The sequence below is a fragment of the Epinephelus moara genome, chromosome 13, assembly GCF_006386435.1.
Source record: "Epinephelus moara isolate mb chromosome 13, YSFRI_EMoa_1.0, whole genome shotgun sequence".
Classification (NCBI taxonomy): domain Eukaryota; kingdom Metazoa; phylum Chordata; class Actinopteri; order Perciformes; family Serranidae; genus Epinephelus; species Epinephelus moara.
In genome coordinates this window covers 16,471,472-16,493,512 of record NC_065518.1, presented here as the reverse complement: position 1 = coordinate 16,493,512, position 22,041 = coordinate 16,471,472, and the positions used below count along the sequence as shown (strand labels likewise).

At 41.2% G+C, this 22,041-nt stretch overlaps 1 protein-coding gene across 1 annotated transcript in view; it reads right to left on the bottom strand.

Moving 5' to 3' along the window:
- kcnh4b (potassium voltage-gated channel, subfamily H (eag-related), member 4b) overlaps nucleotides 1–22,041 on the bottom strand; it is a 62,963-nt gene that overhangs the window by 35,392 nt on the left and 5,530 nt on the right. The window contains exons 2-4 of the mRNA XM_050060648.1: nucleotides 8,307–8,540; nucleotides 3,537–3,668; nucleotides 2,938–3,071 (exon numbers count right to left, since the gene is read on the bottom strand). Coding sequence (XP_049916605.1) covers nucleotides 2,938–3,071; nucleotides 3,537–3,668; nucleotides 8,307–8,540 — 500 coding nt within the window. The remainder of the gene's footprint in view (nucleotides 1–2,937; nucleotides 3,072–3,536; nucleotides 3,669–8,306; nucleotides 8,541–22,041) is intronic.

The following is a 22,041-nucleotide window of genomic DNA, read 5'->3' as shown; positions in this document are numbered from 1 at the left end:
ACAACAAATGGCCTCTTAAGGTACTTGAAACACACTTGAAAGGCAAGCAACTGCATGGGCAAAATGACACACTTATCTGAAAAACATTTGAAATCCATATGGAGTGAGCCTGTTTTATCCCACACCCATACATTACCCAACAGGTTGTACATATAAATGATAATGTGTTGAAGCATGAAGACAGAACAGCCTCTCTTGACCTAATTCTAAAGGTCTATCTATCTATATATACGTATATATACATCCATCTCTTCAGAGCCACCATTCCTTTGACAAAAATAGTAATTTTACCTCTCACTCTAACCTCATCATATATTGATGTTTGGTCATGGACTTTCCACGTCCAGATACGACGTGCAAGGTACCCTGGGTGCGCTGGTTGTTGATGTTCTCGGATGCTGTCAACTTCCGCCTGTTACATGCGTTGTCTTCTTTCAAGAAACACTTCCGTTTTCACAGGAAATTTAACGTTTACATACAGTCTCTACGAATTGCTGTTTTTTTTTCCCTTTAACGATAAAACAACACCTGGTTAGGTTTAGGAAAAAAGAACAGGGTTTGGCTTTATAATCTTTCGGGATGCAAACACCGCTTTCCTGAGTGCCACTTGGTGTTTGTGGGATCCGTCCACCACCCGTCCTACTTGGACTTTTGCTGTCTTAACTTCCGTTCTTGGCCTGCCGTGTTTCCCACTGATGCCACTGGGTGCTGTTAAACTATATCTATGTCCAGCCACATATCATGTCGACATTAGAGGACAGCTTTTTTCTCAGTGTCTGATGCCGCAAGTCACTGCCCAAGTGCTGCATTTCGATGACTTCGGAGTGAGACTAGGTTGTGCTGAACACAGCAGCTGCTGGTCTACCGATGCCTTAGTTGGTTAGGTCTTTTGTGTTATTACTTAACTTCAGCTCTGTCTCCTAGAAATTATGTTCATACACAACTAATTTGAAACAGCAAATAGGTTTTGAGGGAAATGTAATTCTGAGCAAATAACGTTTTCTATTAATATGATGAGGATATGTTGCTAATTAACGCATCTGGCATGTTGCAAAAGTGTTGATACTGAACGTATCAGCAAAACATTCAGAAATGAATTTAAGTTGATTTCCCCCAGAGTAGGCAACCTTGCAATACAGTGCACACTTGTAGTGATTAAAGCATGATTTTTTGAATTATTATTTTTTTATTAACATTCAACCAAAATCAGGATCTTTCCCTGAACTTAACCAAAGTGCTTTATTTGCCTGAACCTAAGACACGAGTCCGGACATGACCCTGGGGTTCTAGTGTCAAGGTACTGCACTTCATGGATCCGCAATCATCAACAGCCACCTGTATTTTGAAAGAAGACGATAGGCCCGTTTCCACTGAAGCACCTGTATTTTGAAAGAAGACGATAGGCCCGTTTCCACTGAAGAGGTTCCTGGTACTATTTGGGGGGCAGGAACTTTACAGGAACGTCCTCTTGCTCGGCCCTCTCAACCACCATGTCTCCACTGAGAGGGCGGAGTCTTCTTACGACTCCTTTTAAAAATGCGACTCCTCGTCTGCTGAGTTTTAAAAATGACGGCTATTTTGTCGCTTTCTGTTGACGTCACATCCCGCCTTGAGTATATCCAATCAGCACCAATTAAACCTCAAGCCCCACCCAGGAGTTTTTCGGGGCCGTTCTAAGTACCTACTCCGAGGCAGGGACTTGTTTAGCCCCTGTAAAAGTCCCGGAACTCTGTCCTTTGGGGGTGGTTCCTGTGGTGGAGACATGCACCAACGGCCCCAGCCCCATAAAATTACCCCGAAGTTCCTGCAGTGGAAAAGGGCCTAATGCATGTAACAGGCAGAACTTGACACAGCTTCCCAGAACGTCAACAACAAACGCACCCAGGGTACCTTTCACGTCATATGTGAGCGTGGAAAGTCCATGACCAAACGTCAATATGTGACGAGGTCGGCTTGAGAATGTGTTGCCTTGTGACACCTACGCAGTACATGAATGTAATGTCTCATTACAACAACAACGTAAATATGAAAGACATTTAGTAATGTACAAACGTAATTTCTAGGGGACAGGGTTGGTGAATCTGAACTGACCTTTTGAAACACCAAAGTCTCACAACCAGACCAGCAACACCGTGTTCTGCGGGGTAAAACCACTGTTTTGTCAGTGGAGTCTGGTGGCTTAGGGATAACTTCAGTTACCCGTCAGAAAGGTCGTCTGATGCTCAGACAAAGGGGTGAAAATATTCTTAATATAGTGTACGCTTAAACTGATGTTGATTTTTTACGTGTCTAAAATACATTTTGCTGCTGCTCCCATCCACAGCAGAACATTGCTTCGCTTCCATGGTGGTTATCCTGCCAACCGCCAGCTAGTGCAGTTAACACAAACTATGGCACAACCCCACCCCAAACAAATTGGAGCTATCCCTTTAAGAGAGCACACTGTTGCCATAATGACCTATATGACAGAGCTCCATGGCAAGGTGTTGGCATGTCCAGACAGTCCCAAACAAAAGTGATGATGATGATACACCCAGCTTCCCCTCTGACCAATAACACCTCACCGTGTGCCTCCCTGTAGCCTCTGCTGCCACAGTGACCTTGCTATTTGTCCACATAAAGCGACCAAACAACAGCCTCCATGCAAATAAAAGCAACAGAAGCAAGATTAAAATCACCCAGGAGACTTAAAATAGTAAACCCATCTGATGAATTTTCCAGAGATAAGCCACACTCTGGGAATCTGGGTCAAGACTTCCCTCATATATTGTCTTCCTAAAAACTCATCTTTTAGATATTAACATTAATAATTCAAGCTCAAGACTGAGGGTGCTGCATGTCTGAGTAACTCCTGTTTATTTTCGTAGAGGTCAGGGCGCACATAAAAATACCATCAAAACCGAAAAGGAAGTATGTGAGAGTGGGAAAAGTACTCACACCACCCAGGTTGACTTCTCTTTTGCCTCCCCTCGAGAACTGGCTGGTAAGCTGGTACAACATGGTGCGTCCACGCTTCCTGGCCTCGCTGAAGTGAGAGCTGCTCTTCCTCCTGCGCCTCTTGTCATCTGAAACTGTCACACAGTTGCTCAGATCAGCACATGTCAATTAGTTCAGGAGGAAGAGAAGGTGAGGAGAATATTGTGTCAGGTTTTTAAGCCGAATAATCTTTCCTGTTATAGTCACACAAGTAAGACACAAAAACAGAACCGCTGATTTGTACTTGACTTTCTTTTGATTGCATTTTAACATGATGATTTCCCCTGGCATGCTGTTTGGTATTTGCGACAGACTGTGTCCAGGTTCCACTTGAAAACACACCGCTGCCCAAATCAAACTCCCCATTGCAAAAACATTGTCTGAGTTCAGTGAACGAATGCCAGCCCAAACAAAAACTGCAGGGCAGAATGTGACAGTGATGAACAAGAGAGCACAGAGAAAATGAAAGCTGGGGGCCAGAGGATGACCCGCTCGTAAATCAATCCTCAAAGTGAGCAAATAAAGGGAGTTTTATTTTGTAAGCAGGGCATGTAGCCTACCCTCCTTCTTGCTGTTGTGGTGGCCCCTTCCATAGGTGTCAGTGATGTCCTTGAATGAAAACAGGAAGAGGACCATCTCTCCCTTCTCGTTCTTTATGGGCACGATGTCGAGCAGACACCAGAAGGCCACACCTGGAACGAAATCAGAAATCTTCATTTAGTAAACAGACACATCCAGTGTAAATGTTAAGCATCTCCTTAATGACTTCAGCTCTGGATGCCAGGGCCTGGGATTTCTCATGTCATGTCGGCTCTCACCATGTCTGCCGAGTCTGTTGATACTTGTCAAGTATGGCATAGCCTTTCTAAAAATAAACCCCCCAATTAGATATGGATCATGTTCGGGAGGATTGTGCACAAAGAGAAAGATCAAGTCAGAGGGGTGGTTATAACAAGTCAGGCAGGGAGGGAGCACCATAGATCCAAGACCATGCCATAACCCAGTACGCTCATTAGCAACTCTGCAGAAACTGTGCTCTGCCACAAAACAGATGTTTCACATCTCTTATAGTGTCCCCAGTGTGTGTGTGTGTGTGTGTGTGTGTGTGTGTGTGTGTGTGTGTAAGACACAGGAAGAAAACAGTCTAGATGGTGGTGTTTAGCCACAAAGCTGTGGGTGTAAATATACAACATGAGATATTTATGTATGTTTTGTGCTTGTAAGCAGCGGCAGGCGCCAATGATGGGATGTAACTAGGTATATTTACTCAAGTACTGTACTTAAAGGTCAAGTGTCTAGGATTTGGGGGGCTATATTGGCAGAATGGAATATCATATAATAAGTATGTTTACATTAGTTTATAATAACCTGAAATTTTTTTTTGTTTGTTTTTGTTATCTGAAAATAAGAGATCGGCATGTTTCTTCTGTAGCCCAGAATGGACAAACCAAACACTGGCGCCAGATAGGACCATTTGCATTTTTGCATCTGCCACTGTACTTCTCCTACACACTTGGCACATGGGAGAAGTCTCACTTGGTTGCAGTCTGAAACCTTAAGCCCAATTCAGACCAAAGATTCACAACTAAATGAGTTGAAACAGGCAACTACTTGCAAAGCGCTGTTTTGCAACGTTCTAAAAACCTGCCGGTTCACACCAATGCAACTAGATGAGATGGTGTATCATCTCCATGCAACAACTCTCTGTACTTCCGTTCTGATTTCCAGCTTTTCAGGCTTATTTTGTGGCTGAATATAATTTGTAGCTTCTGAGAATATGAATGAGGATAGTGATAGTGAGATACTGGCTACAGGTGCATTTGTAGCAGTGATGAATCGGTGAAAAACATAAAACGAGCATTAGCATTAGCATAGTTAGTCAGTGAGAATGTGTGTGTGGGGGGCATAAGCACATACAACGAGCAGCAGCAGTGACCCACTGTCTGACACCGGCACAGGTGAGGACAGAAACACGCGAACACACCATCTGTAGAAACAGCTGATGAGCTTTATGATCTAAAACCAGCCGCATGCGATTTGACCAGCGGAGTTTCAGGTGACACCATCAGCCGGCTTGATTCAGACAGCCAGTTCACACCACTGCAACTTTTCTCTGCAACATTCTAAAACGGTTTCGTCTCCTTGCAAATCTTTGGTTTCTCTTTAGCCACCATATGTCACTAAATCCTACACACCAGACCTTTAGGTACAAATTTGGGGTATTTTTTTTTTTACTTAACTTGAGTCATTTCTTTTAATGACACTATTTTCCTTTATATACTCCACCACATCTCAGAGAGAAATAATTGTAGTTTGTGCAACTATTTGACAGCTTTAATTACTAGTTACTTTACAAGTTAAATTTTTTATATTAATAACATACAGAGCTTATAAATGATATGTTTTATTATAAATTAAATACGTTTTTCCCCTACAAAATGACCATTTAAATCAATTAGTCATGCCATGTTACATTGAATTTGTGTAGAAAACATTTCCTGCATGCCTCCATGAAAAACAGTGAACATACTGATATACTGATTGATCGGGGACCACGTTAAACAACAGAAAACAGTATCAAAGCATCTGTTTAGAAATTCTCACACAACTTGTTGCATTTTTGCTAAAAAACCTCAGTATTAGAGTCTGACGTTGAAGAGATTATAGTTGATTTTCAGTTTTTAAATAATAAAGTTTGAGTGAAAATCCATGTGTGATTTTCCATGTGATCTAATAATTTGAAAGTAGAACAAATGCTGTGGCATTTTTCCTTCCTTTCCTTTATCCTATATCAGTGGTATTAATATATGACAGTATAAAAGTCACATAGGACATTTTTCTGCATTGAGTACTTTTAGTTTTAATATATGTAACAGAGCATTTTCAGTGTGGTATTAGTACATTTGTATAAGTAAAGGATCTAAATCCTTCTTTCAAAGTGGACAGTGTGTGTGTGTGTGTGTGTGTGTGTGTGTGTGTGTGTGTGTCTACTGAATTCCTTAAGTGTCTGCCTTTATCATGAAAATCCTGCTAATACAGTACCAGTCATGAATATCTGCCATTTGGATTATAGCTTTAAAATTTAATTCTCTCTCTTTCATTTTCACTGTCTTTGTTCTCTGTTCCTTTTCTGTCGCTCTTGTGTCTGAAACCATATTACTTAACAAAATTATCATGTCTTTTCTTTTGTTAGTTGGCACTGGCACTGTGTTACTGTTACTTCCTTACTGTATTGTAAAAAACAAAAAGATGACAAGACTTTTTTCAACCACAGAGCAGATTTGGTAACCCATCAGTGTTATTAGTAGTTCACACACTTGGAGGGTGCAGGTTTGGGTCTCCGATCAGAGAGGCTTAAACAGGGTTGTATGTTCTCTTTTCATGCATGACATCGTACTTTGAGCCCGAGACTTCATCAGAGGGATTAGCTAGCAGTCAGCAGGGAATGGATTTAAGCTACAGTAATAAACACTGTGCGTACAGTACTTTGTCCTCTGCATTCGCTACATGAGGAAAGTATGATTGGAGATGTGTATTCATGACTGACTTTGAGCTTGTTATACCACCACACAAGTTCACTCCTTCTAGCACCCTTTGCACTCATGTTGAACGGATCACAAAAATGAACCGACTGCAGATTTTCCACTCAATCTGATGGGTTTGTATTAATAATAATGAGCGCTAACTTTGCAAAAAAGCATGTATTGCACTGCTGACCTGCTGTATTTAAACTTCGGGATCACTGTGAAGATTCATAATTCAGCCACAAATGTTCAACTCTCAGCTAAAAAGAAATGTGTTCCTCATAATGTTGGTAACAAAAACAAATTGCACAATTTAGGCTAATTGTCACCCCCAATAATTCAACTTAAGATCAAACCGGAATTTGTGTCAAGACGAAGTTTTGTCATTTCCCCAGTTAAAGGTTCTGTTTACAGAAATTACATTATCGGCTTACTTTACAAGCAACTATGTAGCATAGCTAAGTTACAGCTAGCTGGCTAACATCAGCTCAGGGTATGATTAGGCCGCAACTGCATTGCTCTTGGCTAGTAGAAAGCGCCTTGTAGGCCTACCGTTACATCTTTAATTGTTGGCTTGTTTGTTATAAAACACAAATTAGTATCATTAGCTAGAGAATCATCTGGCAAGCTAGCCAACTGGCATATCCACTCAGATAGTATTTTGCTAGCAATAATGTTAGTGAGCAAGCAAGCTAAGGTAGCCAGCTAGCTGTAACTAAGCTACGTAGTGATTTGCTGTCTGTTGCCTCGTAACGTTAGCTGATAAAGAATCACGTTAGCTGATAAAGTAATTTGCAAACAGCAAAATAACCAGTTTACCAGCCAGATCAGCCCTGGAGTCTGAATGACTTGAATGACATGAATCACTCAAGACAGTATTTTGTTACGTTAGCTAGCTTGCAATCCCTTTGCGTTAGCAAGTGAGCTAATGGAAAGTAACCGTGGGGACACTGAAATTATGATATGGGGCACTGAATTTGATGGGTTTACTTTTTATCAGATCACAAATGAGACAATAATTTTCTAGCTAGCACAGCTCATGAACCCTCTGCCTCACTTCCCACCACTAGGACACTACTTCCTGAAACAAAAGCGGATGGCAGCTCAAACCTTAGCTGCTGAGTTTGTAACAGGGTGGTGGCCAGCAGCAGTGCAGGGTCTGATCTGTTTAACAGCAGCAACAGAGGTGTGCTGATCGGGCAAGAACTTAGGGTGGTCCAGGATCAGATCCCCAGCACTCAGGTGCTCAGTCTTGCTTTGACTGAATTCGAGTTGCTACAAGGCGCAAAGTGAAGGTCATTCTCTGCTGGGCTGCTGCTTCAAAATATAACTGATACACAGCATGTGTGGACTCTGAGTTGTGGTGGGTGCTGGTCATTTGCTGACGTTAATGGACTCCATTTCTTAGCTAACGTAACGTTAGCTACTGTTGCACACTGTAAGCACTGAGGCGGAGCTGAAGGGAGCAAGGCACTCAGGAACATGCACAATGTCTTTTTCCAGATTATTCTAGAAAATTTGGCCTGAGTCTTTTACATAGAAGTCAGTCCACAAACTGCTCGATGCAACCAAGGAAGTTGGGGAAGGTCTTTTAAGAGACGTTAGGCTACAACTTTCTCATCCATTGGCAATTAAAAAACCCCCACTGGTGAAACGTATACAGAACCTTTAATAGAAGAATTTGATCAACCGAACACAAGATGAAAGGTATGTTAATTGCCACATAACCATTTCACTTCTAAATTAAAGCTACTATGTAGACACATCTAGGCTCTCTCTTCCCTATCCTCTTTGCCGTGCACCCACCATTCTTCTTGTAGAAGTGGACCTCGGCCTGGTACTCCTCACGGCCCTCCAGCGCCTTCTCCATCTGCTGGGCCACGTGCTCGCTGGTGTCGGCCCCGTGCAGGAAGCGGCAGCTGCAGTTCTTCTGCATCACCTCAGTCCTTGTGAAGCCGGTCAGTTCGCAGAAGCCGTCTGAGCAGTAGACGATGGGGTAGCCACGGTGGCCCTGGGCGTTACCCAACAGGAAATTACTGTCTGTGAGAAAGACATGAGAATGTGTGAGACAAAGCTGGACATCATGGAGGCAGGAAAAAACCTTATTAGATGAAGTTCAAGGCCAGAGTGAGACATTTTTGAGATTTATTTTTTTCAGATCTGTAACAAAAAATGAACATCATCATGTCTTAGTCTGAAGTTTGGTGCAAATTTGTTCTCTGCACTATAATCAAAGTCCGTTTAGCTCTTTGAACATAGGTCAAAGCTTTGCAGGTTTAAAGTTCAAGTAAACATGAATCAGACTTTGGCGTGGACTCAATTTGGGGCTAAATTAATTTCCCCTGAGCCGTCATCGTGTGATTTCAGGACTACTGATGTGGATGGCTGGAGGAAATGGCGTCTTGTGCTGCAAGATATAAAAACAGCTGACTGGAGCTTAAAAAGAGCACAAAGGTTAGAGATTGGCTTAATTGATTGGTTGATGTCTGAACTCATAAAGGACCAGACCGCAGATTTTGAAAATGGTTGCATAATAAAGGAGAGCATGAAAGCAGAACATTGCCGAGGGATCATAAATAGAAATGTGAATCGATATTATAAAATGAGAAGAGGCAAAAGATTTAATACACCTGTAGCAGTCTCATGTAGTCACAAGATCCCTTTTGCACTTTACTCAACTGTCATGACAGAAATATGAGTGTAACATTAAATTGATTGTAAAGTAAATGGCTTGAATTATCCTTGGGGTTTTTTTTAAATACTACAACCACAGAACTTTTAAAAGGTGTGAAATAAAATGAATATTTTCTTTACCTCTGTGTAAAATGTCTGATGTTTGGTTGTTGCTTCTAACAAGGCTTGTGAATCATAATATAACAATGTTGGTATCACATGGTATCTCCGTGTCTTTGTAGTTACCACTTGGGGCAAACAGCCAGTCCAATGCGCCCGGTTTGAGAATTTGCATTTCCTATAACAAAGACATGACCCACTTGACTCTACCTTACTCTGCCTCTGACTTGCGTACCCTGACACTCTTACCTTAACCCTAACCAATGTCAATCCTCTTGTCCCAACCTAACCAATCCAACCAATGAAGCTAACGAGTACTAGACAATCAGAAGGGAGGGTAGGACAGGTCATGCCTTCAGTAGCCTGGTTAGTACGAGCTAACGTAGACAACATCTGACTAAGCCAGTAACAGTCCCAACAAACTCACACTGACACTGAAACGACTCAACTCTGTTGTTTAACCCCTTAATAACCATTAGGTAACATTAGCCCATTGTTTGTGCAGGCGGACTCTGTCCCTGGTGTGGAGCTCACACTCCTGCACCTCTCCCTCCCAAATACGAAGACATATTAAACCAATAAGGGAAGAACTCTTGAAACACCACCAAACTAAGTAAGGTAAATCTACGGCTAAATACTAAATTAATTCATTACTCTGCCACGAAAGATTCTGCATGGAACATGACTAAGTCTGGTTAAATCTCAGTCCACTAGACCATGACTCATGCAGGTTGTGCAATGTACCGGCAACCACTTGTGCTATGGTGTTGTGACATGAAAGCAATGGAAGGGGGTAGGGGGAGTGGGACATCTAGTAGCTAATGTTATCAATACACTTTTAAGGTACTATTTTGTGCATTTAAAGGAGGAGGATTTAGTGGCATCTAGCAGTGTGGATTGCAGATCGCAACCACTGAAACTTCTCCCATGTGCTGAATGTAAACTCCCAGTAAGGATTCTTTACCAGGAGCCGAATCATCCGCAGAGGTCTCTTTCTCCAAAACAAATGGATCAGGTGATTAAAACAGGTAAAAACACTAAACAAGGCACTTTTACGTTACAAGTTAGTGCTACCCCAACACTGTCGCAGATGGCCTGCTAGCTCAGCACCTGCTCATGTGTGCTCATCTTTTTTCTCTTATAGCTTTAAATCGAGACATTCAGGAGGTTTTTACAGGGAGCCGAATTATCTGCAGAGGTCTCTTCCTCTACAAAACAAATGGACCTAGTGATATAATTTGGTAAAAACACTGAATAAATCAGTCTCATGTTAAAAATCTGTGTTTTCTCAATGCTGTTTGAATCATCACGGAGGGGAACAACAGTGGCCAATGCAAAAACATGAATGGCTTGCTCAAGAGCCAGTATTTGGTTTGTCCATTCTGGGCTACTGTAGAAACTGGCAGTGCAACATGGCAGACTGACCCTATGTAGATACAAATGTCCTATTCTGAGGCAACAAAACCACAATGATTCTTATTTTCAGGGTGATTATGAACTAATGAAAATATAGCTATTATGTTATGCTCCATTTCTGTGAACATATCCCCCTAAATCCTCCACTTTGGACCTTTATCTAAAATCAACTTTCACTACTTGTCTTTCAGATTTCACACACATTTCCATAAATCAATATAACTACAAAAATATATATCTGATTATAAATGACATGTGACTGTACAGCTTATTAAAACAGCTTTATGTAAAATCTTTATTCAGGTCTCATGATGGACTGACCCTAATTCCCAAATCCAATAACACACTGGAGTATTGTCAGCGCCCCCTGCTCTTATGTTCCTTCACCTGTTCAATGCATGTTCACCTCAGGGCACTGATATTAGATTGGAAAGTGCAATGTGCCACCAAGACATGACGGAAATCCACCAGATCTACGTATTTAAATGTCAAATTAAAGCAGTGGAATATTAAATCTGATGTAGATTATATGATATTGCTCTCCACTTGTTCTGTTCCTTCAGTACCAAAGCATCTTTGCTTTGCCTCCTTATTATTTCTCGCCATGCTCTCAGCACCACGGACAGCTCTCCAGCAGCGACAGGCCTGCACCATGTGCTGTGTTCCTGCTCTGTTATCTTGTTCCAGGAACTTTGGGCTGCAGTACATTTGTTCTGCATACCTACAAATATACCAATCCTGGGGATAGGTAGGGTTTGACGTCACACTTTCCCTCGGTTTCCAGACTCATGTGACCTTCACAAGCTGAAGCAGGTTCTTGCTGCAGTGTGGCGTCTTTGTTACAAGAGATCTATCAGAAAGGCTACCAGTGGAAGGAGCTTTGAAATACATTTCAAAATAGAACACACAGCAGCAGCGTACTCAGTGGTGCTAAAAACAAGATTAAAATTCAGGGACTTCTACTGACCTCCACTTTATAAATTTTTCTGTTTTTTATGAATGACAGACACAAGCTGTCTAAATTCTTTAAAGCTGTTCTGTCACTTTGCAGACGTTTTAATTGTGACCTGCAGATTATTTTCAGCTTTAACTCTGTTACAGTATAATAAATGGTAACATTAATATAATTCACGGCCCCTTTCTATATATATATATATATATATATATATATATATATATATAATAGCCTGCAGCTGCCAGATAACCATAGCTGAACCAACAACTCTCAACAAAAACATATTTGGATAGCATTACATTGCCCTTATTATGTATATGTTATTTAATCCATTCTCTATAGATTCCGCATGGATCCCATTATACAGATACGTCTGACGTACTCCCACAGTCCTTAATGTGCTTGAGTACTCCTTCACTGCACCCCTTTGACTTACTGGTTGTGGAAAAGTATTTCAGCACAGAGAAACTGCAGTGGCTGAGGTGGATCCATGGCTGCACATGTGAGTCTATACAAGAAATGGTGTTTCTGGAATTGTCAATGTTCAGACTCAATTTTTTTCTTTTTTTATTAGTCAGTTAGGTCAAGTGTGCATTCATGCTATCACCTATAGTGACTATCCATCACTTTTAGCCAACAAAGGATGGATTTGACAGACTGCAGTGAGTTCAATTTGATCCACACCGCCACAACTGGGTGGTAATAGATTTTGGGGCAGCTGTGGGCTGTTCCCGGCACAGACAATACCTGCAGTGAGATTAACTCTAGAGAAGACTGAGTCTTTGCCCGTTCAGAATTATAGGCTCTGATTGTTAAAGACGTCTGAAGGTCTAAAAGGTGACGCAAGAAGAAATGCTATATGAGATTTTGATTAATAGGATCTCAAATCACCACCCCTTTTAATGAAAATTGTAGAATCAGTTAATCCATGTTTTGAATTATTTTTAAATGTCCTTTAATACTGAATTGCCTTCTTTGTCTGTTTAATGTCCATTATTCATGTGAAGCACTCAGTGCTTTTAATGTCTTTATTGTAAAGCACTGTGTGCTGCATTTCTTGTATGAATGGTGCTAAATAAATAAAGTTTATTGTTTGTAACTGCAGCTTCACCTATTATAGCTGAATTATAGTTGTCTATAGGCTGTACGTAGAGCCTACACCGTAGCTTAAGCAAGTGGCCTCTGCTTTTGTAATCCTTGTAATCATCACTTGTGCAGTGCTGTCTATTTGTTGCTCTGCAAATACACCTTCAAAATGCTAGATATCGGTGGAGTTTCCATTCCAGTGTTGAGTGTCTGTGAAGTGCAGTAAAGTTTAAATTATTCAAAACACACCTTAAACACACATAAAGCATAGATTAATAGCTAAAATATTAAATAAAAGTACAAATTATGGCTCTATTATAACTCACAAGGTTCAAAGGCAAAACTAACATTGTTTTCCCCACAAATACAACATTACTACGTTACTAGCATAAACTTTCGTGATTTTATATAGTGTATGTGACCTGACAAAAACTTATTCATTATCGTGATGTGAGTTGGGCTAAATGATCTGGCATGATTCTGGCCAAATTTGGTTATGTGAGGAGGAGCAATTGTTCTCGGAGCTGGTTGTCTGAATAACACGATAAACAGTAGCTTAAGTGACAGGAAACACCTTTAAATGTATATTGGAAAGCTTTGTCAGACACTATAAATTGTCATGATGTACTAATTCTTTGGTTTTCTCGCAAGTAATACCCTCAAATGTCCAATCCTGTGTGTTTTGAGTGTCTTTATTCTACAACATTTACATAGTATAAATTAGCCTAGCCGCTAGTGGTCTTTTCCTCCACATATGAAGCCAAAAACAGCAACATTTAACAAAGGTAACGTTACAAAATTCGCCTCCATTATAACTCACAAGGTTCACCGACAAAACAATTACGTGATATTGTCAATGTCACATCACAAGATCGTCGCCATCTTTTTTTTTGGGGGGGGGGGGGGGGGGGGGCACGGTGTGTATTGTTCTCTGCAAAATCTTGAGTGGCCTCCAGTTTTTCATCCTTTTTGGTTAAATTTCACAACCTTGAATTACAATTTTATTCAAGAATAATGAGGGCAACATGGTGTTCGATAATTTTGACGCCCCTTCTGGTGATATAAGGCAAGATATGAGACAAAGCCACCTCCAACTGGCCTTAAATCATACCTTAGGTTGTCTTATGATCCCACTACCTTCACGCTAGCTCAAAGAGTAAAGTACTTTGAACTGGCCGTGCCTCAGCCTATAATGAGCTTATCAGTCATACAGCAGGTCACCCTGTAGCTTTTTGGCATGTTGGCATGTTAATGTCATAATCTCAATTTTATGCCTTTTTTTTTTTTAAGCAGTTCCCTGCACTGCTAACAGTTCCAGAAGAGATCTTCACCCCAAAGTTACCATCAAGAATTGTCTTATACCAGACAGAATAGGGTACAGGTACCCCTGGTTGGCCCCCGACCCACTTATATATCTAGTGATTAGATGCAACTACATATTTAAGGAAACATGTATGCATATTTGTTCGCTATCTCTTTGGAGAAGTCAGCACTGAAGCATCAAACTCGGCTCCACAGCAAATTAATTCTTTCTGCTGCTTAACTGAAGACATCAGACTCCAGATTTTCCGAATGCCAAGCAGAGAGGCAGCGCGCATACAGTCTGAATTCTCCCGATTCCACAGAGAGCGAGCCTAAGAAGGAGAAGTATTAAGCAGCTGTTACAGCGCTTTCCACAATCTAGCACTTTAATTGGCCAGACTGAGCAGAAAGCAGTCCATAGGGGATGTCTTTTCTGAGCGGTGACAACCTTTCTTGGGTGTGCAGTGAGCAGTAACTAAACTGTCACTGTGGAATTATAGAAAGAGACAGGCATTAGTCGGATCCATCAACAAGCAGAGGAGGTTTTATGCCTATGCTATGTTTTGCTACTATAGCTGTTCCCCACACTTCAAAATGGAGATGTTTGTGTTCTATATGTCTGCTGCACATCTTTGTGTCATGTAGAGAGACTGATAACTGTTGCTTTTTAATAAGCGTCTTAGCAAATACAGTCACAGCTGTGAACAAACTGCTCTGGTACTCTATCTCTGCCTTTTCACATCTAAAAAAAAAAGATCGCCCTAGAAACAATGGCTGAACATGACATGATAGCCTATGCTGAAAAAAACAAAAAAAACAAAAAACATGCCCTCTTTTTCATGTTCTATAAATTTCTAACACCCAAACTCAGTGAGCCAGCAAGTGTCAGAGAGCAACTGCATTCATCTCTGGTTTATGTAATGTTTACCTAAGAATAGGTACATCTCTACTCAGCATCCCTAAATCGGTCCTTCAAATAGGTCAAGGGCAGGTGTAGTCGTAAATCACGTTTAAAGGATGTATTAAAACCAACGAGCCACAAAGGGGAAAAAAACTTTTGTGCTGCGTTTGAAGGAATGCAAACTGTGCTGCTTTACACTGTGGATTAGATGAGTCACTGGAGTTATCTGCATGATTCAGTCGTTTCATTCAAGTTGAGAAACTCTGAGCTTTTTTTTCAAATGATTTAAATCGAGTGGGGTCAGTTTTTTAGTTTGAGACTTGGCTGGACAGAGGCGGAAACAGCTCTGTGCAAAAGTAACCACCCAAGCTTATTATCTCTGCCTGGCGTAAGCCTGGTGGGAATCATGCCTTTGGTCATGTATGTATGAGTGTGTGTATCCGTCTGTCCGCAGTGAATCTTGCAAACTATTGGACCAATCAGCCTAATATTTTGTGTGCACATTTATTATTGTATGCTCAAGGATTGCTCATGGTTGCAGTGATACAAATTGTTGAAAATGTGGTTTAAATTGTCACTGACTGCTGACTCCTCACTCTTAATCCATCGCTGGAGGCCACAAGTTTCTGGAAAGCGTCTCGGCTGAAATCAACAAGCCTTACCATCCATTGCAGGCCACATTTTTGCTTATTTGTTTAGTGTGGGAATAAAGCACAGGAGCAGCAATACATCGTGTGCAACAAATCCTGATTTCTTAAGTTTTTCCTTTGATGTCAGCACCGATTGGAATAAACTGATTCGGAGGATGTGCATTCTTTATATTTGTTTCACACATTTTGGCCTTTGTCATGGCTCAAAAACTGACATCCATAGAAAGGTTTGGTTTCATTTTGAACCACGGCATCGGCAGGTTAATTCCATACCTGATATGTTATGATCCACTAAAGTTAGGATACGATGTGCAGGGTACCCTGGCTGTGTTGGTTGCTGACGTTCTGAGACACTGTGTCAAGTTCTGCCTGTTACATGCATTGTCTTCTTTCAAGATGAGAAGATTCTTTCACATTTACATACAGTCTCTTTAAAAATAAATGCACTGCGTTGGTACAACTCTGCAAATTGACATTTTTTTCCCTTCAACAACAACAGCACATGATTAGGTTTAGGAAAAAAGAGCAGGGTTTGGCTTTATAATCTTACGGGACATGAACATCGCTCTCCCAGCTGAAGGTCGGTGTTTGTTGGACCCATCCACCACCACTCCCACCTACCCCACTCGGACTTTCGCTGCCTCAACTTTCATTCTTTTTGTTCTTAAAACTATAATGGCAACTGGCCGCAAATCATGCAGACGTTAAAGTACATCTTTTTCTTTGGTGTCTGACCCTGCAAGTCACTGCCCAAGCGCCGGATTTCGAAGTGAGACTGGGTTGCGGTTACTCAAGATAATCCACAGACCTTCTTGTGATTAGATTAATGTAGGAACTATTCTCTTTCTGTCGAAATACACCTGCCAAGCGTATCACCGCGCAAAAGGTAGCATGCATCTACTGCTAAGTCACGAAGCACCATTGAGCTAGCTAACATTACAACTTCTGCGCAGTAATACAGCTATGATTCTGGACATTGCTGCTGAATTTTTTAAACACAAGCCGAATTCAGTCTAGTTCCATAATATTCAAGAGAAGGCAGATATCTCTATGTTCGATATCTCCAACACTCCACCACTCACATCAAAACAACCTACAGTGCTGAATAGTTCTGCAGGTAAGAGGAAACATATGTATTTTCGATTTTGGGGTGAACTGTCCCTTTAAAACCCCACTTACAGCTTTCACTTTCACTTCTACATACACATACTTATTACTTCTCTGGTAACTTTATAAGCAAGCAATCCAGCTCCCACATGAACCCCACTTGATAAACACTTTGTGTGTGTGTGTGTGTGTGTGTGTGTGTGTGTGTGTTTGTGTGTGTGTGCATGCTTGTGTGTGTGATTGTGACAATGCCTCAATTCTTAGGGCCGTAATCCTCTCAGGGATATTGCTTTGAGTGGCCGCTCCGCTGCGCCAGCTTCCTTAATTACACATCTGTGCTGACTCGCTACTACTGTAATCTGACATGATGACGCTACATGCTACTGCTGACAGCAAGCAGCCTGCATCGTGTCCATGTCGCACAAGTTCCTCAGCGTATAAAAGACAGATGAAGCCCATGAGGCTCGGTCACTGCCTCACCAGCTAATTACCAGCCAGCAGCATGTAATTACTTATTGGGGCAGATGGGTGAGAGTGCATGGAGAGGTGGGCTCTCAGGGGAAAAGGTCACCGGTGTGGTAAAGGGGCATGAGGAAATCATCAATCGCTTTGTGTTTATTTTGAAATCAGTGATCAATCAGACCATTTTAACCAAATACTGATTATTCAGAGCTTGTTGGACAAAAGGATCTATGCTCAGTGATCTGAATCCCAAAATGCCTAAAAGACTGAATTTATGTGGCGCCTTTATTCTGAGAACGGAGCAAAGTGCTTCACAAAGCCTCACACCCACTCACACCTACATTCACACGCTGATGGAGGCGGAGCATCCCACATAAGGTGCAGACCTGCACATCAGGAGCAGATTTAGATTTCAGTGTCTCACTCAAAAACATATATTTAGGAGGAGCCAGGTACCAAACCACAGATCCTGTAATTACTGAATGATCTCAGCATCAAAGGGGACCTGTTACACTTTTCCTTTTTTTTCTTTGGATCTTCGCATTAAATCAAATCAAGTTTTTGTCTATAGCACATTTAAAAACAGCCACAGTTGACCAAAGTGCTGTACAAAATAAAAGAATGAAACCTCTACAAACAACCAGAGGCCATTGAAAACATGTACGTCTTTTTGTCTTAAATGCGGCCAAAGTTTAAAATAATGAGCTGAATGTTTTTGTTTGTTTTGTTTCGTTTTGTTTACTTCTGTTTTGTTTACTTTTGCTACTTTCCGTCACAGTTTTCTTGGCCAATTCTGATTTCCAACTTTTTGGGGTATTGATCGCTACAGTCTGACCTGCTGATTCAGATTTTGGCTGATTCCAATTTCCTTTCTAAGAACTATAATTGAAAACATACACAAACATTTTTGTGGCTTTTTTAAGCCACTGGAAACTTGACTTGAAATAGTAAAAATGCATTTATGATATCAACGATGAGTCTCTCATTAAGAGCCCAGTCGCACTTCGAAATTGACGTAATCTGGCGCTTGGGCAGTGACTCGCAGCAAAAAAAAAACAAGGCGTCCTTTAAGGTCGGCATGATTCACGGCCGACCCGGCAGCGTCAGGGGGAAACGCCGCGGAANTGAAATAGTAAAAATGCATTTATGATATCAACGATGAGTCTCTCATTAGAGCCCAGTCGCACTTCGAAATTGACGTAATCTGGCGCTTGGGCAGTAACTCGCAGCAAAAAAAAAAAACAAGGCGTCCTTTAAGGTCGGCATGATTCACGGCCGTCCCGGCAGCGTCAGGGGGAAACGCCGCGGAACAAGGACGAAAGTTAAGGTAGCGAATGTCCGAGTGAGGCAGGTGGGTCCAACAAACACCGACCTTAATCCGAGAGTGTGGTGTTTGCGTCCCGTAAGATTACAAAACCAAACCCTGTTCTTTTTTCCGAAACCTAACCACATGTTTCTGTTGCCTAAACCCAACCATGTGTGTTTGTTGTTGAAGGACAACAACATCAATTCACAGCGTTGTACCGATGTAGTGCATTTATTTTGATAGAAACTGTATATAAACCTTAGACCTTACTTCAGGCATCTAACCAAAAATCCTTTAAAGACACCATTGATTTCGAGACGAGGCAACCAGGAGTGGTAAAATGCCAACTCATTTTCACATTTTAGGACTTTATCCTGGAACACTCTATTGACGACTCGCTTTTAGCTCAAGTAATTGGTTGCGGCAGGTTTTACAATGGTTAGTGGGTACATTTGATCGGCACAGGGTCGTATGGACCAAATCACCGGTCAGAATGGTCCGATTTACCCTTTACGGTAAAGGTAGTGATGCTAAGATAATAAATTAACAACTTTTTTTTTTCCAAAGGAAGTAAAAAATGCAAAAAATAAAAAAAATCTATACTGCTTTTTTCTTAGTGTGGGCATTAAGAATCATGGATAATAATACCTTTTATTTAAAAGGCGTAAGCGTAAAATAACATTTAAGGGTTACAGCATTAATTGTTCCAATTAAAAACCAAAATACAAGTAAAATGAGAATAATAAGTCCCCTTTAAAGACTCTGACGTCACCAAATTAATGCCTACATCAAACCTGTAAAACTAAACACAAGGAGCTTCAAAAGAAGAAGAAGCAAAGGATGCAGCCACACAAAAGCTTCAGCTATCCGCTGGTTTTCTGTCTGCAGTGTTGTGGCCTTTAAAGACCCGCTCATCAGCTGTGTAACAATGAGCTCCATAAGGTTCAGTCTGACAGTCCTCCCTGTCTCCTCTTTGGTTCTTCTTTCGTCTTTTAACAGAAAAGTGTTTGGGGGAAAAATAAACCCGCTTCTTATCTCTGCCTGCAGCTGCCCTGTGGTTACGCTGCCCCACAGGGCGAGCGCTGCTGTCAATGCAAAAACACCGCCGGGGAGGTCGTGTAAAGGAGCTGGGGGAGGTGGGGATGGGTGTAAAGGACAGGCATGTATGCTGTAATGGACACACATACATGACAGGCACACGAGTGGTGGTTCAAGTGGGAAACCGTAAGGTTGAGTTTTTCGCTTGCGTGACAACCAACATCTGTGCTGCCCTCGGAGAACTCCACTTCAGGGATCAATATACAATCACAAACATACGGAAACATCATATAGAATCAACATATAGTACAGACGCAAAGCCCTGAGAGCAGGCACTCAAATACACACACACACACACACACACACACACACACACACACACGTGCACACAGATCCTTAGGGAACAGGAACGCTGACATTGCCACGAGCCAAATACTGAGCTCTGCAGTACCAAAGGTTACTGACTTAACCTGTTCTGACATTTGGCTTATAGTGAGGGGGAGTCTGTACGTAATGCCACACACCAGCAGTTTTCTCAGTCCAGGAACTGTTACATTAAAATCAGCTTAAAATTGCTTTCGGTTTTATAAATGTTATTCCTAAGGTGGAGTGGAGTCCAATCAATATCTGTGAGCAACTCTCACTCAGAGCCACAAACTGGAGAAATTACACTGAAGCCTCCTGATGGTATGAAAATGTGGCATATAAGCTGCACAATAGATAATGGCCCAGAGAGCTTTTAAAACCAAAATGCTCTATTATTCGTCCCAGACAGTAGTTATATTTATGCATAACGGCAGGGGGTGGTCTTGTTTTGCATAGAGGAAGCAATCTGAGTAATTATATGGACATGCTGTAAAATAAAATGCAACAGGATAATGATGTTTACACAAATAATTGTCTGATATAAATTGTGCTTATTGTAAACAGCAGATGAGGCAAATGTTTGAGTGACACATTAGTTGAGATGTGTGGCTGCTCCGTCAGCAGTGTTGCTTTCTGTCGTTTTGCTGATCTAAAAACATTTTTTAACTGATGTGACTGAAAATAGGAGCCAGGCGTCATGTTTTACGTACTTCAAGGCTGTGTAAGGTTTGTTATGTCGTGTGTGAAGGTATTTTATTATCTGTACATTGTGCTTTGATGTGTTAGGGGATTTGGTATGAGAATAAAAAGGTTATTTTCCATTAATAAGTGACAGACCGTCAGTATACAACTAGAAAAGTGGACTCAATTCACGTGATCCATTTGATCTTTTAATAAATTCATAACTGGACTTTTAACAGTATTAAATTTGTCTGTAGGCTACATCACAACAAAGTCGTGAATAACAACAACAAAAACAATTAAAATAGGCCAAAAAAGAAATAGTTTAACTACATAGCCTACTTATTTACTTCAGGTAGGAGCACAAGTACCAAGGCAAAAAGATGGAAAAAAACACTCCGCTTCTTAAAGCTCCCGGTGTGGTATGATGCTGTGTGGCAGACGGGACAAAACAGAGTCACAGCTATGGCAGCTGGAGTGCCGAAAATGCAGCCAGTGGAAATGTCCCTCCCAGCTCCCTTACAGTCAAGATGGCAGCAACGATTAGAAAAAAACAACTGACTTAATCATCTCGTAATGTGCCTAACTTTGGTGGATCTTAACATATCAGGTATGGTATTAATCTGCAGGTGTTCCGGTTCAAAATGAGACCAAACTTTTCTGTGCATGTCAGTTTTTGAGTCATGAGGAAGGTCAAATGTGGCCTGCAACAGACGGTAAGGCTAGTTGTTTTTAGCCGCTTTCCAGAAAACTTGCAGCCGACTAAGAGGAGTGAGGAGTCAGCAGTTAATGACAGTATAGAACAGTCAATAAAACAGGTTTCTCAACAATTGTGAATCATCGCAACCATGAGACATCCTTGAGTGTACAATCATAGACTTGCACACAAAATATTAGGCTGATTGGTCCAATAGTTTGTAAGATTTGCTGCGGACAGACAGATACAGACACTCAGAGTCACAATGAAGGCCAAAATGTGTCCTGCAACAGACGGTAAGGCTTGGTTTCTGGAAAATCAACTACTAGAGGATTTTGAAGATACAGTCATTAATATGGACACAAAATATTAGGCTGATTGGTCCAGTAGTTTACAAGATTAGCTGTAGACAGACAGATTCACACACTCACACGCGCAAAAATGTGCAAACACACGCAACACTGAGCTAGCTAAAGTTACAGCTCAGCCGAGAAAGACGCCATTATTGTGTTTATCTACATGAAACTGCTCACAACAAGGTCTGTGGAGTAATCAGTTCATGATTTCTGGAAAGAGACATTGCTGTTGAGTTTTCTAATGTATATTTTTGGCGCTTTGAGCACCACAAGCTGAGTGCCATCTAGTTCCATTATATTGGAGAGAAAGCAGACATCTGTACGGCTGATATCTATAAGTCACACCAAAACAAATATAGTCTGACAAACAACATCACAGTATCAGAAAAAATATGTAATTTTGATTGAAGTACCAAAAGTATTGT